The following is a 12,620-nucleotide window of genomic DNA, read 5'->3' as shown; positions in this document are numbered from 1 at the left end:
AGGTCTTCCCACTTGCCCTGTAGTGGTTCATATTTGTGGGATTGATGTCTCCTTTGTATTGTCAGGTGACATCAAGCCCACGACTTAGTAATAGAGAGTAAGACACCTATCCATTACTAATCCTATAGTTATATGATAAATAAAGACACAGCAAGAATAAAGTGAACTGAAAAAATGACACAGACTCCTTTACTAAGTTCAAAGTAAACCATATGTACTGCATCGCCTAATTCCACCAAAGTCCTCGATCTCCTATAATAAAAGTAAAATAAAAAAACAACAATATACCATACCTGTCTGTCGTTCTGCCCCACGCTGTAATCCATGTCTGGGGAGAAATAGTTTTCAGCCTGAAGGGTGCCAAGATGCGACCGTCCAGGCTGAAAACTACTGGTGAATGAGCCACCATCTTTATCTATACACCGGAAGCCCTAGAGACCCAGCTTCACCTGTGGGAAGCCATACCATCACTGCTGCAACAACATCTCCCCAGAGGACCCCTTTAAGCAGCGTTGGTCACCCTGACCGAATACCACAGGTGGCATCACGAGCACAAACTTTATTCAATGACCCTTTAAGGGCATTCCCTTTTACTTGGGCGCCCAGGGCCACGGACCGGGTTGCTGCCATCGTGACATCCCCTTTAAGTACCAGACCCAGTACCGAGTACCCCATGGACCTGGCGGGTGTCCCACACTCAGAGGTGGGAAAAATGGCAACACTGTCTCTTTATTGTAAGGCAACATAAACCAACTTGTGGGGAAAACAAAATTAGAATTTTTGGCTAAAACTGGAGCAAAATAACAAAGAAAAAAAAACTGCAGCACAGTCCGTATGTTGCGGGTGGCACCCCGTTCTGGAACAGGACAGTCCATATGTTGCGGGTGGCACCCCGCTCTGGAGCAGCACAGTCCATATGTTGCGGGTGGCACCCCGCTCTGGAGAGCGCAGTCCGTATGTTGCGGGTGGCCCCCCGCTCTGGAGCAGGACAGGTTCAGTCTGTGCATGACGAGCCACAAAGCCTCTGGAGTCCTCTCTCCAGGCTATCTGAACCCAGACTGTAGAGCTCGGTTATTTCACCCTAAGCCTGTAACTTCCCCATCATGTGATTGATCACATGATCATGTCCTCATGCAGGTCCTGGCAGGTCTGCCAGGGGAGATAAAGTGGACCTTCTCCCACCCGCTCTGTGAAGGTCCACATAAAACCAGCCCTGTTTATACAACTTAACCCTCACAACACGTAGTGTGGTGGAGAAAAAATGCTCTGGTTTCACACCATTGACGCCGTTAAGCGCAGTGACACATATCTCCCCTCTATCACCTTACCAGTGACTGTGTCACAATGTGTAGACGCCGGTGAAGGTCTTGTGCTCAGTCTTGTTTTATCCACCAGTATTATATGTTTTATACTTGTGTAATGAGAACGGTGGAGATGGCAGGATTAGAGCTGATCATAGATGTGACTTCTCCATCTGTCGGTGACTTTTACAATATTTGTTTCAGGGTGAAGATCTGTCCCATATTAATACTACAGAGACATATGTGAGGGGGGATGAGTGGTGTAAAGAGGAGATTCCTACATATGACTACCCAGGTGAGTAGTGACCACTAAATGTAGAGAAGTCACAGATTCTTCTCATCACCGGCTGTGGCGGCTTTATCGGTGGTGTAGTCCGGCCGTATTACCATGATCACCATTTTACCTCTAGACCAGAACATTCTCCTCCGCCCAAAATTGTTCTAATGACTTTGGGCATTGAAAGCCCTTTTCTATAGAACTTACAACCTGGTAGATCCACCTACCCCCTGAGATTAGAAGACACTGAGCGTTACCTGCCCAGATCCGTAAACTACAAAGCCAAATGACAGCGTACGTAGAATGTGCTGACAAGATAGAAGTATATTATGATTTGAAAATGGAGGGTAATGATGTTGTTGGCTTCCAAAATCCCTGATATGGGAAGAATGATAAAATCAGGGCTTTGAAAAGCGCTGCCAAGTGCTGAGCCATGAAGTTGGCTATCAAAACAAATGAACGTAAAAAGAAACAACTTTTCATTTTAATATTCTACCTATTTCCAATGTGAACAGCTCCTTCCTCAGGCTTATACAAATGATACGTTGTGGATGTTTTATATCCTCCAGAACGGCGTCACTAATCCAATTGCTTAATTCATTAATTAAACCGCGCCTATTGGGCAGTTTGTTGTATAGAATCCTTTCTTCATATACAAAACAATACAAAAAGATGTAAAGTGCATATTGGATGCACAATAAAATCCATATAACGAACAATATACGTACATGGAAAATCCTCCGGTTTAAGTGTGAATAGTTTAAAAATCCAATATGATTCTCTATTCACAAGTCTTTGGGACCTATTAGACACATGCTCTGATATTTGTTCTAATATAATGAGTCTTAACCCCTTAACACCCGCCGATACGCCTTTTAACGGCGTCAGTTAAGGATTCTTAAACCACAGCGCCATTAATTAACGGCGCTGTGGAAAAAGTGAATAGCGCCACCAGAGTCGGATTTTCTCTGGGGTCTCGGTTGCCGAGGGTAGCTGAGACCCCAGAGAACATGATTCGGGCCCCAGTGTGTCCGGCATTCTGCTCCCAGTGTGTCCGGCATTCTGCCCCCAGTGTGTCCGGCATTCTGCCCCCAGTGCTCCAGTATTCTACACCCAGTGCTCCAGCATTCAGCCCCCAGTGTATCTAGCATTCAGCCCCCAGTGTGTCTAGCATTCTGCCCCAGTGTTCCAGCATTCAGCCCCCAGTGTGTCCAGCATTCTGCCCCCAGTGCTCCAGTATTCTACACCCAGTGCTCCATCATTCAGCCCCCAGTGTATCTAGCATTCAGCCCCGGGCCCCCCAGATCGCTGCTCTCAATAATAATAAAAAAAAAGAAGTTCTTACCTGACCGTGCTCCCTTCGCAAAGGCGAAGCTCCCTCCACTCAGCTGAAGCGCGCACTTACCCCGGCAACTGACACTGACGTCAGACGCCAGCAATGTGCGCGCTGCGGCTGATGTCAGCTGCCAGCCTCCGATTGGCTGGCGGCTGTTAACTATTGACTTGCGGGCGGGGACCCGCACGTCAATAGTGTTGCCTCAGTGCCGCTAAGGGCCCTTTTTAGCTTGCCGGTAGGGGCCCGGTGAGCAGATGAGATGGGGCCTGATGCGGGCCCCCTCTGCCCACCCGGCCCGATATGCCAGTCAGGGCAGTAATGCCCTGATGGCGGCCCTGCCTTAGGGGGTCTAGTTTCCAAAATGGGGTCACTTGTGGGGGGTTTCTACTGTTTAGGTACATCAGGGGCTCTCCAAACGCAATGTGACACCCGCAGACCAATCCATCGAAGTCTGCATTTTTATTTTCACGGCTCTATGTTATAAATTTCTGTGACGCACCTGGGGGTTCAAGGTGCTCACCAAACATCAACATAAGTTCCTTAATGAGTTTACTTTCGAGAATGGGGTCACTTGTGGGGGGTTTCCACTGTTTAGGCACATCAGGGGCTCTCTAAACGTGACATGGCGTCCGATCTCAATTCCAGCCAATTCTGCATTGAAAAAGGTCAAAGGGTGCTCCTTCTCTTCCAAGCTCTGCCGTGCACCCAAACAGCGGTTTTCCCCCACATATGGGGTATCGGCGGATTCAGGAGCAATTGTACAACAAATTTTGTGGTTCATTTTTTCTTTTTACACTTGTGAAAATTAAAAAAAATGGTTCTGAAATAAAATGTTTGCAAAAAAAAGTTAAATGTTCATTTTTTCCTTCCACATTGTTTCAGTTGCTGTGAAGCACGTCAAGGGTTAATAAACTTCGTGAATGTGGTTTTGAGCACCTTGAGGGGTGTAGTTTTTATAATGGTGTCAAGTTTGGGTATTTTCTGTCATGTACACCCCTCAAAGTGACTTTAAATGTGAGATGGTCCCTAAAAAAATGGTTTCGTAAATTTTGTTGTAAAAATGAGAAATCGCTGGTCAACTTTTAACCCTTTTAACTTCCTAACAAAAAAAAAATGTTTCCAAAATTGTGCAGCTGTAAAGTAGACATGTGGGAAAGGTTATTTATTAACTATTTTGTGTGACATATCTCTCTGATATAAGGGCATAAAAATTCAAAGTTTGAAAGTTGCAATATTCTAAACATTTTCGCCATATTTCCGTTTTTTTCATAAATAATCACAAGTAATAACGAAGAAATGTTATGACTATCATGAAGTACAATATGTCATGAAAAAACATTCTCAGAATCAGCGGGATCTGTTAAAGCGTTCCAGAATTATAACCTCATAAAGTGACAGTGGTCAGAATTGTAAAAATTGGCTCGGTCATTAAGTACCAAATTGGCTGTCACTAAGGGGTTAAACTGGTGGGATCTCGTTTATATTCTAAAGCGAAATGCCTAAATAGACAGATTACACCTTTCCTAATATTATGTCTCTGGCTGGTCATCTTATCGCTTGGGTCGTTTTTAGATTCCTGATATCGGATGAATCTCCCTTCTCTCCCTTCTGTGCTGCTGAATGTGATCATATGGTCCCTACAAGACCAGGTCCAGTCTTTCTGGCCAAACTTCACTTTTATGATCGACAACATTAAATGTGCAGTGAGACCAAGTGTGAATTTCTGCACAATAACAGAGTTTTCCTTTATCCTGACTTTTCAATTTCTTATAAAACCAACTAACTTCAAGATTGTGATACACATAATAAACATCACACCGGTGCCATGATGTATCTCTGAGCTGTGCGTGGCTGATGGCTGTAATATACAGCGGGTACGGAAAGTATTCAGAAGAAGACTTTACATTTTTCATTGTTTCATTGCAGCCATTTGGAAATTCAAAAAAGTTCATTTTTTCTCATTAATGTACACTCCGCACCCCATCTTCACTGAAAAAAAACCCAAAATGTAGTAAATTTTGCAAATTTATTACAAAAGAAAAACTGAAATATCACATGGTCATATGTATTCAGACCAGCTCAGTATTACAGTGCCTACAAGTAGTATTCAACCCCCTGCAGATTTAGCAGGTTTAATAAGATGCAAATAAGTTAGAGCCTTCAAACTTCAAACAAGAGCAGGATATATTAACAGATGCATAAATCTTACAAACCAAAAAGTTTTGTTGCTCAGTTAAATTTTTATAAATTTTAAACATAAGTGTGGGTCAATTATTATTCAACCCCTAGGTTTAATATTTTGTGGAAGGGGCGTGGCCTGACTGCCGATGGAGTAGGTCGCACAGAGCGGGAGCTCCGCGGCCAGGAACCTTAAAGCGGCTCATTTCTACCTCTTTGGCGTCCTCGCTCGCCTCCACGTTATCGGTACCGGTCCCCGGTGCGGTGGTGAGTGTATGGGGAAATCTAAAGCTGGCGCCCGTGATCCCTCCAGGAGAATTCCTGACTTCTTCGCGGCCACCCCACAGCCACCGCCGAAATCCAAGATGGCGCCGTCCTCCCCCAGGCCTTCCCGCTCTTCACAACGCAACGCTCAAGCGTCACAATCAGGTGGTGCAGCGTCGCATTCAGGCGGAGCAGCGTCGCATTCAAGCGCTACAGCATCGGATTCGGCTGACGGCCCGGTGACTGCTACTCTCCTCAAGGGCTTACTTGGAGACCTCAGAACCTCCATTCAAGAGGATATGCGCTCTATGCTGGCTGAATTAATAGGGGAGGTGGTGGAGCTGGGTAATCACACTGATCGCCTGGAACGCAAGATGGCGGAGCTGGTCTCCTCTCATAACGAACTCTGGGACGCTCATGAGTCCCTGCAAACCCTGGCCACTAAAACCCACTCTAAAGCCCTGGACCTGGAAGATAGGTCCAGGAGGAATAACGTTAAACTCAGAGGCATTGAGGAATCTGTCCTGGCAGGGGATTTGAAGCTATTTTTGCAGGATTTTATGGCTGCAGCTCTCCCTCAGTTTGCTCCAAAGGATATTATAATTGACCGTGTGCACAGGATCCCTAAACCGTCTGGCCTGGGACCCTCCGTCCCAAGAGATGTGCTGTCACGCATACACTTCTATGAAATGAAGGAAGATTTTCTCCAGGCTCTAAGGAAGAATCCAGCTCTCCCTGAAAGATTTGCACGCATCTCTGTCTGTCTATCCAGATCTCTCCCCGGGTACTTTGGCCCTTCGGAGGGCCTTTGCCCCCTATACTACTATCCTCAGAGAGAAGGGCATCCTGTACCGCTGGAGGTTTCCTACCAAGCTCCTCATCCGTAAAGATGGATTGATCACCACCTGCCTGACTCCGTCTCACGCAGCTACCGCTCTCTCCAAATGGGGACTCTCAACTCCTGACTCTCCGGTCTCCGTGACCCTTTCTAGGCCTGGTGGTGGCGGAGGCCTCAGGGCCCGCATTGCACCGGACTGGGAGGTGGCCTGAGACCACTGCATCTACGGTTCCTGGTTATTTTCCCGCACGGATTTACTTTGTTTTCCTTTTTCCTTTTTTTAAGCTGCGCTGGTCCCTCTTTCGAGAGTATCCGCAGCATTTGTTTGCCCCATAGGTGAACTGTTTTTCTGATTTTCGCCTTTAGGACTCAGGATATTCCTGAATGGACCTCGGTCCACTGGTTTATTTGTTGTGTGTCTTGTTTGTTTCCTCCCCTTTTTTTTCTTCCCTCCTTCCGGTCTCCCCCTACTTATGCTCTAGTTTACTGGCCACATGTCTTCTTTTCTTTTACACGGTTATCGGTGTCCAGAAGATTGTAAAACTGTTTACATGCCCTCATTATGAGTATTTCGTTGTATTCAATTAATGTTAATGGTCTCAACTCTCCAGGCAAGAGGTCTGTTGTATGGCGTCAGTTGGGCAAATCCCGGCATGACATTTTGTGTCTTCAGGAAACACACTTGTTGGAATGTGATAATCCTAGAATGCACTCAGGTTTATAGCCGCATCAATTTTTTGCCAATGGTCCGTCAAAGAAAATGGCTACTCCCGCCTTTTTTATCAGGGCCAACTCCTTTCAGCTGGTTCGCTCCATAGCGGATCCGCTGGGTAGGTTCATTGTGGTTCTATGCCTTATTAATAATGCCCCCTACACCATTGCCTCGATCTATGCCCCTAATGTAGGGCAGCTTAAATTTCTGGAGGGGGTTTTCAAAATTCTACACGACATCCAACACGGTCACAAACTGATTGCTGGTGATTTCAATGCCCCAATGTCTAGAAATCTGGACTGCTCTGCCTCCTCCCTGTCAAGATGCGAAGCGGGTCCTCTAACTAATTCGTTCAACCTACATGATATCTGGAGATATCTGCATTGCGGCGAGAGAGATTACACGTTCTTGTCTCCCAGGCACGGTTCCTACAGCAGGATTGATTTTGTGCTGGTGAATGACGTGGCTCTTCCTCACTGCATCTCAGCAGATATAGGCAGTATCACCTGGTCGGACCATGCCCCGGTGTCCCTTACCCTAAAAGACCCTTTGGCCATCAGGCCCCCCGCGCACTGGCGTCTCAACGCCCATCTCCTTGCTGACCAATCCAACTCCCAGTGTGTAGAGGAGGCCTTGCGGGAATTTTTTGCCTCCAATGACACTCCTGACATAGGTGACGACACCCTTTGGTTTGCCCACAAGGCGGTAATTAGGGGTTGTTTCATTAAGCTGACGGCAAAAAGGAAGTATAATGCAGCTCTCCAATCTGCCCTAGATGAACTATCTCATCTCGAGTCTGCGTACAAACTATCCCCTACTCCAACGCTTCTCTCTGATCTTTCTAAAGCTCGCATGCATGTCCGCAACTTACTCCTCCATAAAGCTGAGAAGGCCCTGAGGAAAACTAGGGCTAAATTCTATACAATGGGAGATCGAGCGGGTGCTGTTTTGGCTAGACGTCTTAGGAAGAGAGAGGCTCAATCCAAGATCCCATTCTTGCTCAGGCCTGACGGTTCCCGGGTGTGCAACCCTATTCATATTGCTGAGGAGTTTGCATCTTATTATTCCTCTCTCTATGATCTCGGGTTTGACCCAGGGATTCCCCAGCCTTCGCGGGAGTCAATTTTGGCATTCTTGGAGAGGGCTAATCTCCCCTCGGTCACCCCGAAGCAGCTCTCTTTCCTAAACTCCCCCATTGTCGAGTCTGAGCTCTCGCAGATTGTCAGAGAAGCCAATAAGGGCTCCTCCCCTGGGCCAGATGGCTTTTCTTTTCTTTACTATGCCCAGTTCTTTTCTGCCCTCTCCCCTTATCTTCTGCGCCTTTTTAATAATTGGTTGTCGACAGGCAGCATTAGGGCTGAGGTGTTGGAGGCTTCCATAGCGACTCTCCCCAAACAGGGGAAACCCCCAACTTCTCCGGGGAACTTTCGCCCAATAGCACTCTTAAACTGCGACGTGAAGATTTATGCAAAAATCTGGGCCAACAGATTATTCGCGGTTCTCCCTAGCCTCGTTCACCCCGACCAGGTTGGGTTTGTTCCTGGCAGACAGACCAGGGATGGCACCAGGCGCCTGATAGACCTTTTGGGTGTGGTGGAGAGGGGGGCCCTCCCCAGTGTATTTCTGTCGCTTGATACGGAAAAAGCGTTCGACAGGGTGCACTGGGGATATATTGAACTCACACTGGAGAAATTTGGGCTCACCGGGCAAATTGGTAAAGCGGTTATGGCATTATATTCCAACCCCTGTGTGTCGGTTCGATCGGCGGGATTTGGGTCTCGGACATTTCCCATTCGGAATGGCACGCGTCAGGGCTGCCCCCTCTCCCCTATCATCTTTGCTCTGGTCATGGAGCCTTTGGCTGCCACGGTCAGGCAGAGTGCGGACATAAGGGGAATTGAGGTGGGGGGAACTGAACACAAAATTGGTCTCTATGCCGACGACGTGGTCCTGACCTGCACCTCACCTTTAACCTCGTTGAACGCGATCACTTCCATTTTAACTGAGTTCTCAGCGGTTTAATACTACAAACTTAATTTGACCAAATCCACAATTTTTCCCCTTTTTCTCCCAGCCCCCCTTCAAATCCAAGTTCAATCTCAATATGCGTTCATTTGGGCTCCCCTGGGCTTCACGTACCTAGGTATCAGGATTACTAGGCTAGACAATATCGTTCGTGCAAATTGTGAAGAAACTCTTGCGGAGGTCAGGAAGGGCATGGATCACTTATCGAATGCGTCGCTCTCATGGATGGCCCGAATACAAACTACTAAAATGCTATTCCTACCTAAAATGTATCTTTTCCGTTGCCTCCCCCTTTTTATCCCCTCGAAGTTTATTTCAGCTTTTCAATCCCTTATAGATCGGTTTATTTGGAACAAGAAGCCTCACAGGGTCAAACGCCGGATTATGTCCCTACCGTATTCTGTCCCTACCGTATTCTGTGGGTGGGCTGGGCGCTCCTGCGGTCCAGTCTTATTATAGGGCGGCGATCCTTGAGCCCCTTAAGATATGGTGGGAGGGGAACTCATGTTTGCCCTGGTTCCTTATTGAATCTCACTTTGCCCCCAAAAACTCGCTTAAATTGCTCTTAGAACTTCAGCTGCTTCGGGTTCCCCTTGTGGGCCCCTGTCTCCGTTCTATCAGAAATGCTTCTAAACTTTGGGCGCTACTTAGCTCCTCCCATCTGATGTTCATGTATGATTATGTCTCTTTGCAGGCTTTGGAGTATGCTATCGGGCACATTTCTCTTTCCTCCTGGAGAAGTTGCGGGGTGCTCCGGGTGGCGGACCTATTTGGCTCAGATGGCCTTCTGTCGTTTGTGGACCTCTCGGGGAGATTCTCCCTTACTAATTCTGACTTTTTCTAATACCTTCAGCTCCGTAGCTTTCTCAGGTCACGTCGGTCATTCGGGGCACCCCCGTCTTTGATAGAGGACCCGGCTCATAGATTCTTCAGACCGGCCACTATATTGCCCCATGGCATCTCCATTATCTATAAAGCACTCATATCATATGGTACTACTGACAGGTTTCCTTTTATGGCTTCCTGGGAGTCCTCGCTGGGCTTTGAGGCCTCCCTGGAGGATTGGCAGTTTGCAATGGTACATCCCTCTAAGTTCTCCTCATGTCTTGGCCACTTGGAACAGGTGAAAAAGATTCAGCTACATTGGTACATTACCCCTGTCCGCTTGGCGAAGTTTTCCCCGTCTTCCTCTCCTCTTTGTTGGAAGGGGTGTGGCGCCTTGGGGTCCTCCTCTCATGTCTGGTGGTCGTGCCCGCAGATTCAGGCTTTCTGGCGCGAGGTGGAGGCATTGATTGCCGATCTGACTCGTCTCCCCCTGGAGCTGAGTGGTCAGCTTGCTGTCCTAGGCATTTCCCTCATTGATCTCCCCTCTCCCCTCCGTCCCATAGTCTCTAATGTCCTAGTTGCCGCTAGACAATGTATTGCGAAGCATTGAAAGTCCTCGGATCTCCCTTCCAGAGCCAAACTGATCTCCAAGATCGATTTACACTTCTGCTATGAGGTTATTATGGCTCAGGGTTTATCGAGGAAAACTAAGGTCCTCTCATGGTGGGACCCCTGGGTGTCCTCCGCATTCATCTCTCAGTCTGCTCTTACCCTCATTTAAAATGTATGTTTCTTTAATTTTTTTATGCTGTATCTGACACTGTAATTGTGTATTTTGTACTGATTATGTTGTGGTCTTCATGTATTATGCACTGGATTTTTCCCCTCATCCCCCTTCCCTCCCCGATTACCCTCCCCTCCCCTCCTTCCCCTCCTCTTCCTGAAGTTTACTGATGTGTTGTTTAACATGCAATATTTCAATAAAAATGTATTGGTTAAAAAAAATATTTTGTGGAATAACCTTTGTTTGCAATTACAGCTAATAATCGTCTTTTATAAGACCTGATCAGGCCAGCACAGGTCTCTGGAGTTATCTTGGCCCACTCCTCCATGCAGATCTTCTCCAAGTTATCTAGGTTCTTTGGGTGTCTCATGTGGACTTTAATCTTGAGCTCCTTTCACAAGTTTTCAATTGGGTTAAGGTCAGGAGACTGACTAGGCCACTGCAACACCTTGATTTTTTGCCTCTTGAACCAGGCCTTGATTTCCTTGGCTGTGTGCTTTGGGTTTTTGTCTTGTTGGAAGATGAAATGACGACCCATCTTAAGATCCTTGATGGAGGAGCGGAGGTTCTTGGCCAAAATCTCCAGGTAGGCCGTGCAATCCATCTTCCCATGGATGCGGACCAGATGGCCAAGCCCCTTGGCTGAGAAACAGCCCCACAGCATGATGCTGCCACCACCATGCTTGACTGTAGGGATGGTATTCTTGGGATCATATGCATTAGCTTTGGATGTCCCGGTGGAACCTGGAGTGGATGCTGGTAAGCTGCAGATTCTTAATCTCTCAAAATATAATCTCTCTGACTTGGAAATTACAGTTCTGGAAAAGGGCCTGTCCTTTTGCCCTACCAGTGGCCTTGATAAATTTACTGTGATAAAAGACGTCTACCTCTTTTGCAGACAACTCACCTTCAAGCTGTTATTCCATCAACCGTCAGTTTTGGATGATCATCCTATGGCCGATAGGTCGGTCCTTAGAGATCTGTTGGACTTGCTTGAGGAGGGTGATGAAAACTGTCCAAGGAGAAGGTTCACTGGTAGGTTGCCTTCACAGGCCACTCCGGTATTTTCACTTTTTCCAGTAGTACAAATTTTTTTTGATGCTGTGGTCCGGGAAATACAGCAATTGAAGCTGGATCCAAATAGGGGCAGAAATATGAGTAAAACGAGCAGGCTGTTACTGCCAGGTTGGGTTCCAATCGAGAGTTTGTCATCCGCGAGGCGGATAAGGGGGGGAATTTGGTAATTTGGCCAATTGATTTATATGTGCAAGACTCCAGACGCCAACTATTAAATCAAGATTGTTACCAGACTCTCCCCTCCGATCCATCCACTGTTTTTCAGGCAAAACTGTTTCGTCTCTTGGAGGCTGCTTTCACGTGTAATATCATCAACAAACGAGAGAGAGATTTTATCTATATATATAATTGTCTAAGGGTTTTTCCGTCTGTCTGTCTTTCTGTCTGTCTGTCTGTCCTGGAAATCCCGCGTCTCTGATTGGTCGAGGCCGCCAGGCCTCGACCAATCAGAGACCGGCACAGCATCGACGTAGAAATCCCGCGTCTCTGATTGGTCGAGGCCGCGAGGCCTCGACCAATCAGCGACGGGCACAGCGACGATGATGTCATAAAGGACGTAGACATCTCACGTTTCTGATTCAGCGACGGGCACAGTATCGACGTAGATGTCATAATGGTTGCCATGGTGACGATGATGTCATAAAGGTTGCCTCGACCAATCAGCGACGGGCACAGTCTGCCGCGAATTCTGGAATCATCATTGTCCATATACTACGGGGACATGCATATTCTAGAATACCCGATGCGTTAGAATCGGGCCACAATCTAGTGTTTAATAGTCATCCTAAAATCCCTACCTTCTACATGCTCCCGAAGGTGCACAAGTCTCTTACAGCCACCCCAGGTAGGCCCATTATATCTGGGATAGGTGGACTACTGGAAAGACCGTGCATTTATGTCGACTTTTTCCTACAGCCTTTGGTCGCTTCCCTTCAGTCGTTTGTAAGAGACTCCACCTTCCTGATACAACAGGTCCAAGATCTGACAGTCCCCATTGGAACTT

At 47.1% G+C, this 12,620-nt stretch overlaps 2 protein-coding genes across 3 annotated transcripts in view; both read left to right on the top strand.

Annotated features, from left to right (window-relative positions):
• The window catches only part of LOC138662856 (oocyte zinc finger protein XlCOF22-like), a 283,481-nt gene that overhangs the window by 137,478 nt on the left and 133,383 nt on the right, over positions 1-12,620 (top strand). The gene's annotated exons all lie outside the window — the stretch shown is intronic.
• LOC138662852 (oocyte zinc finger protein XlCOF6-like) overlaps positions 1-12,620 on the top strand; it is a 46,457-nt gene that overhangs the window by 10,634 nt on the left and 23,203 nt on the right. For both annotated transcript variants that reach the window (XM_069748831.1, XM_069748832.1), the window contains exon 6: positions 1,506-1,596. In XM_069748831.1, coding sequence (XP_069604932.1) covers positions 1,506-1,596 — 91 coding nt within the window. The remainder of the gene's footprint in view (positions 1-1,505; positions 1,597-12,620) is intronic.

The sequence above is a fragment of the Ranitomeya imitator genome, chromosome 2 (assembly GCF_032444005.1).
Source record: "Ranitomeya imitator isolate aRanImi1 chromosome 2, aRanImi1.pri, whole genome shotgun sequence".
Classification (NCBI taxonomy): domain Eukaryota; kingdom Metazoa; phylum Chordata; class Amphibia; order Anura; family Dendrobatidae; genus Ranitomeya; species Ranitomeya imitator.
The sequence above is the reverse complement of the archived record's forward strand: the minus strand, read 5'-3'. Positions and strand labels throughout refer to the sequence as shown.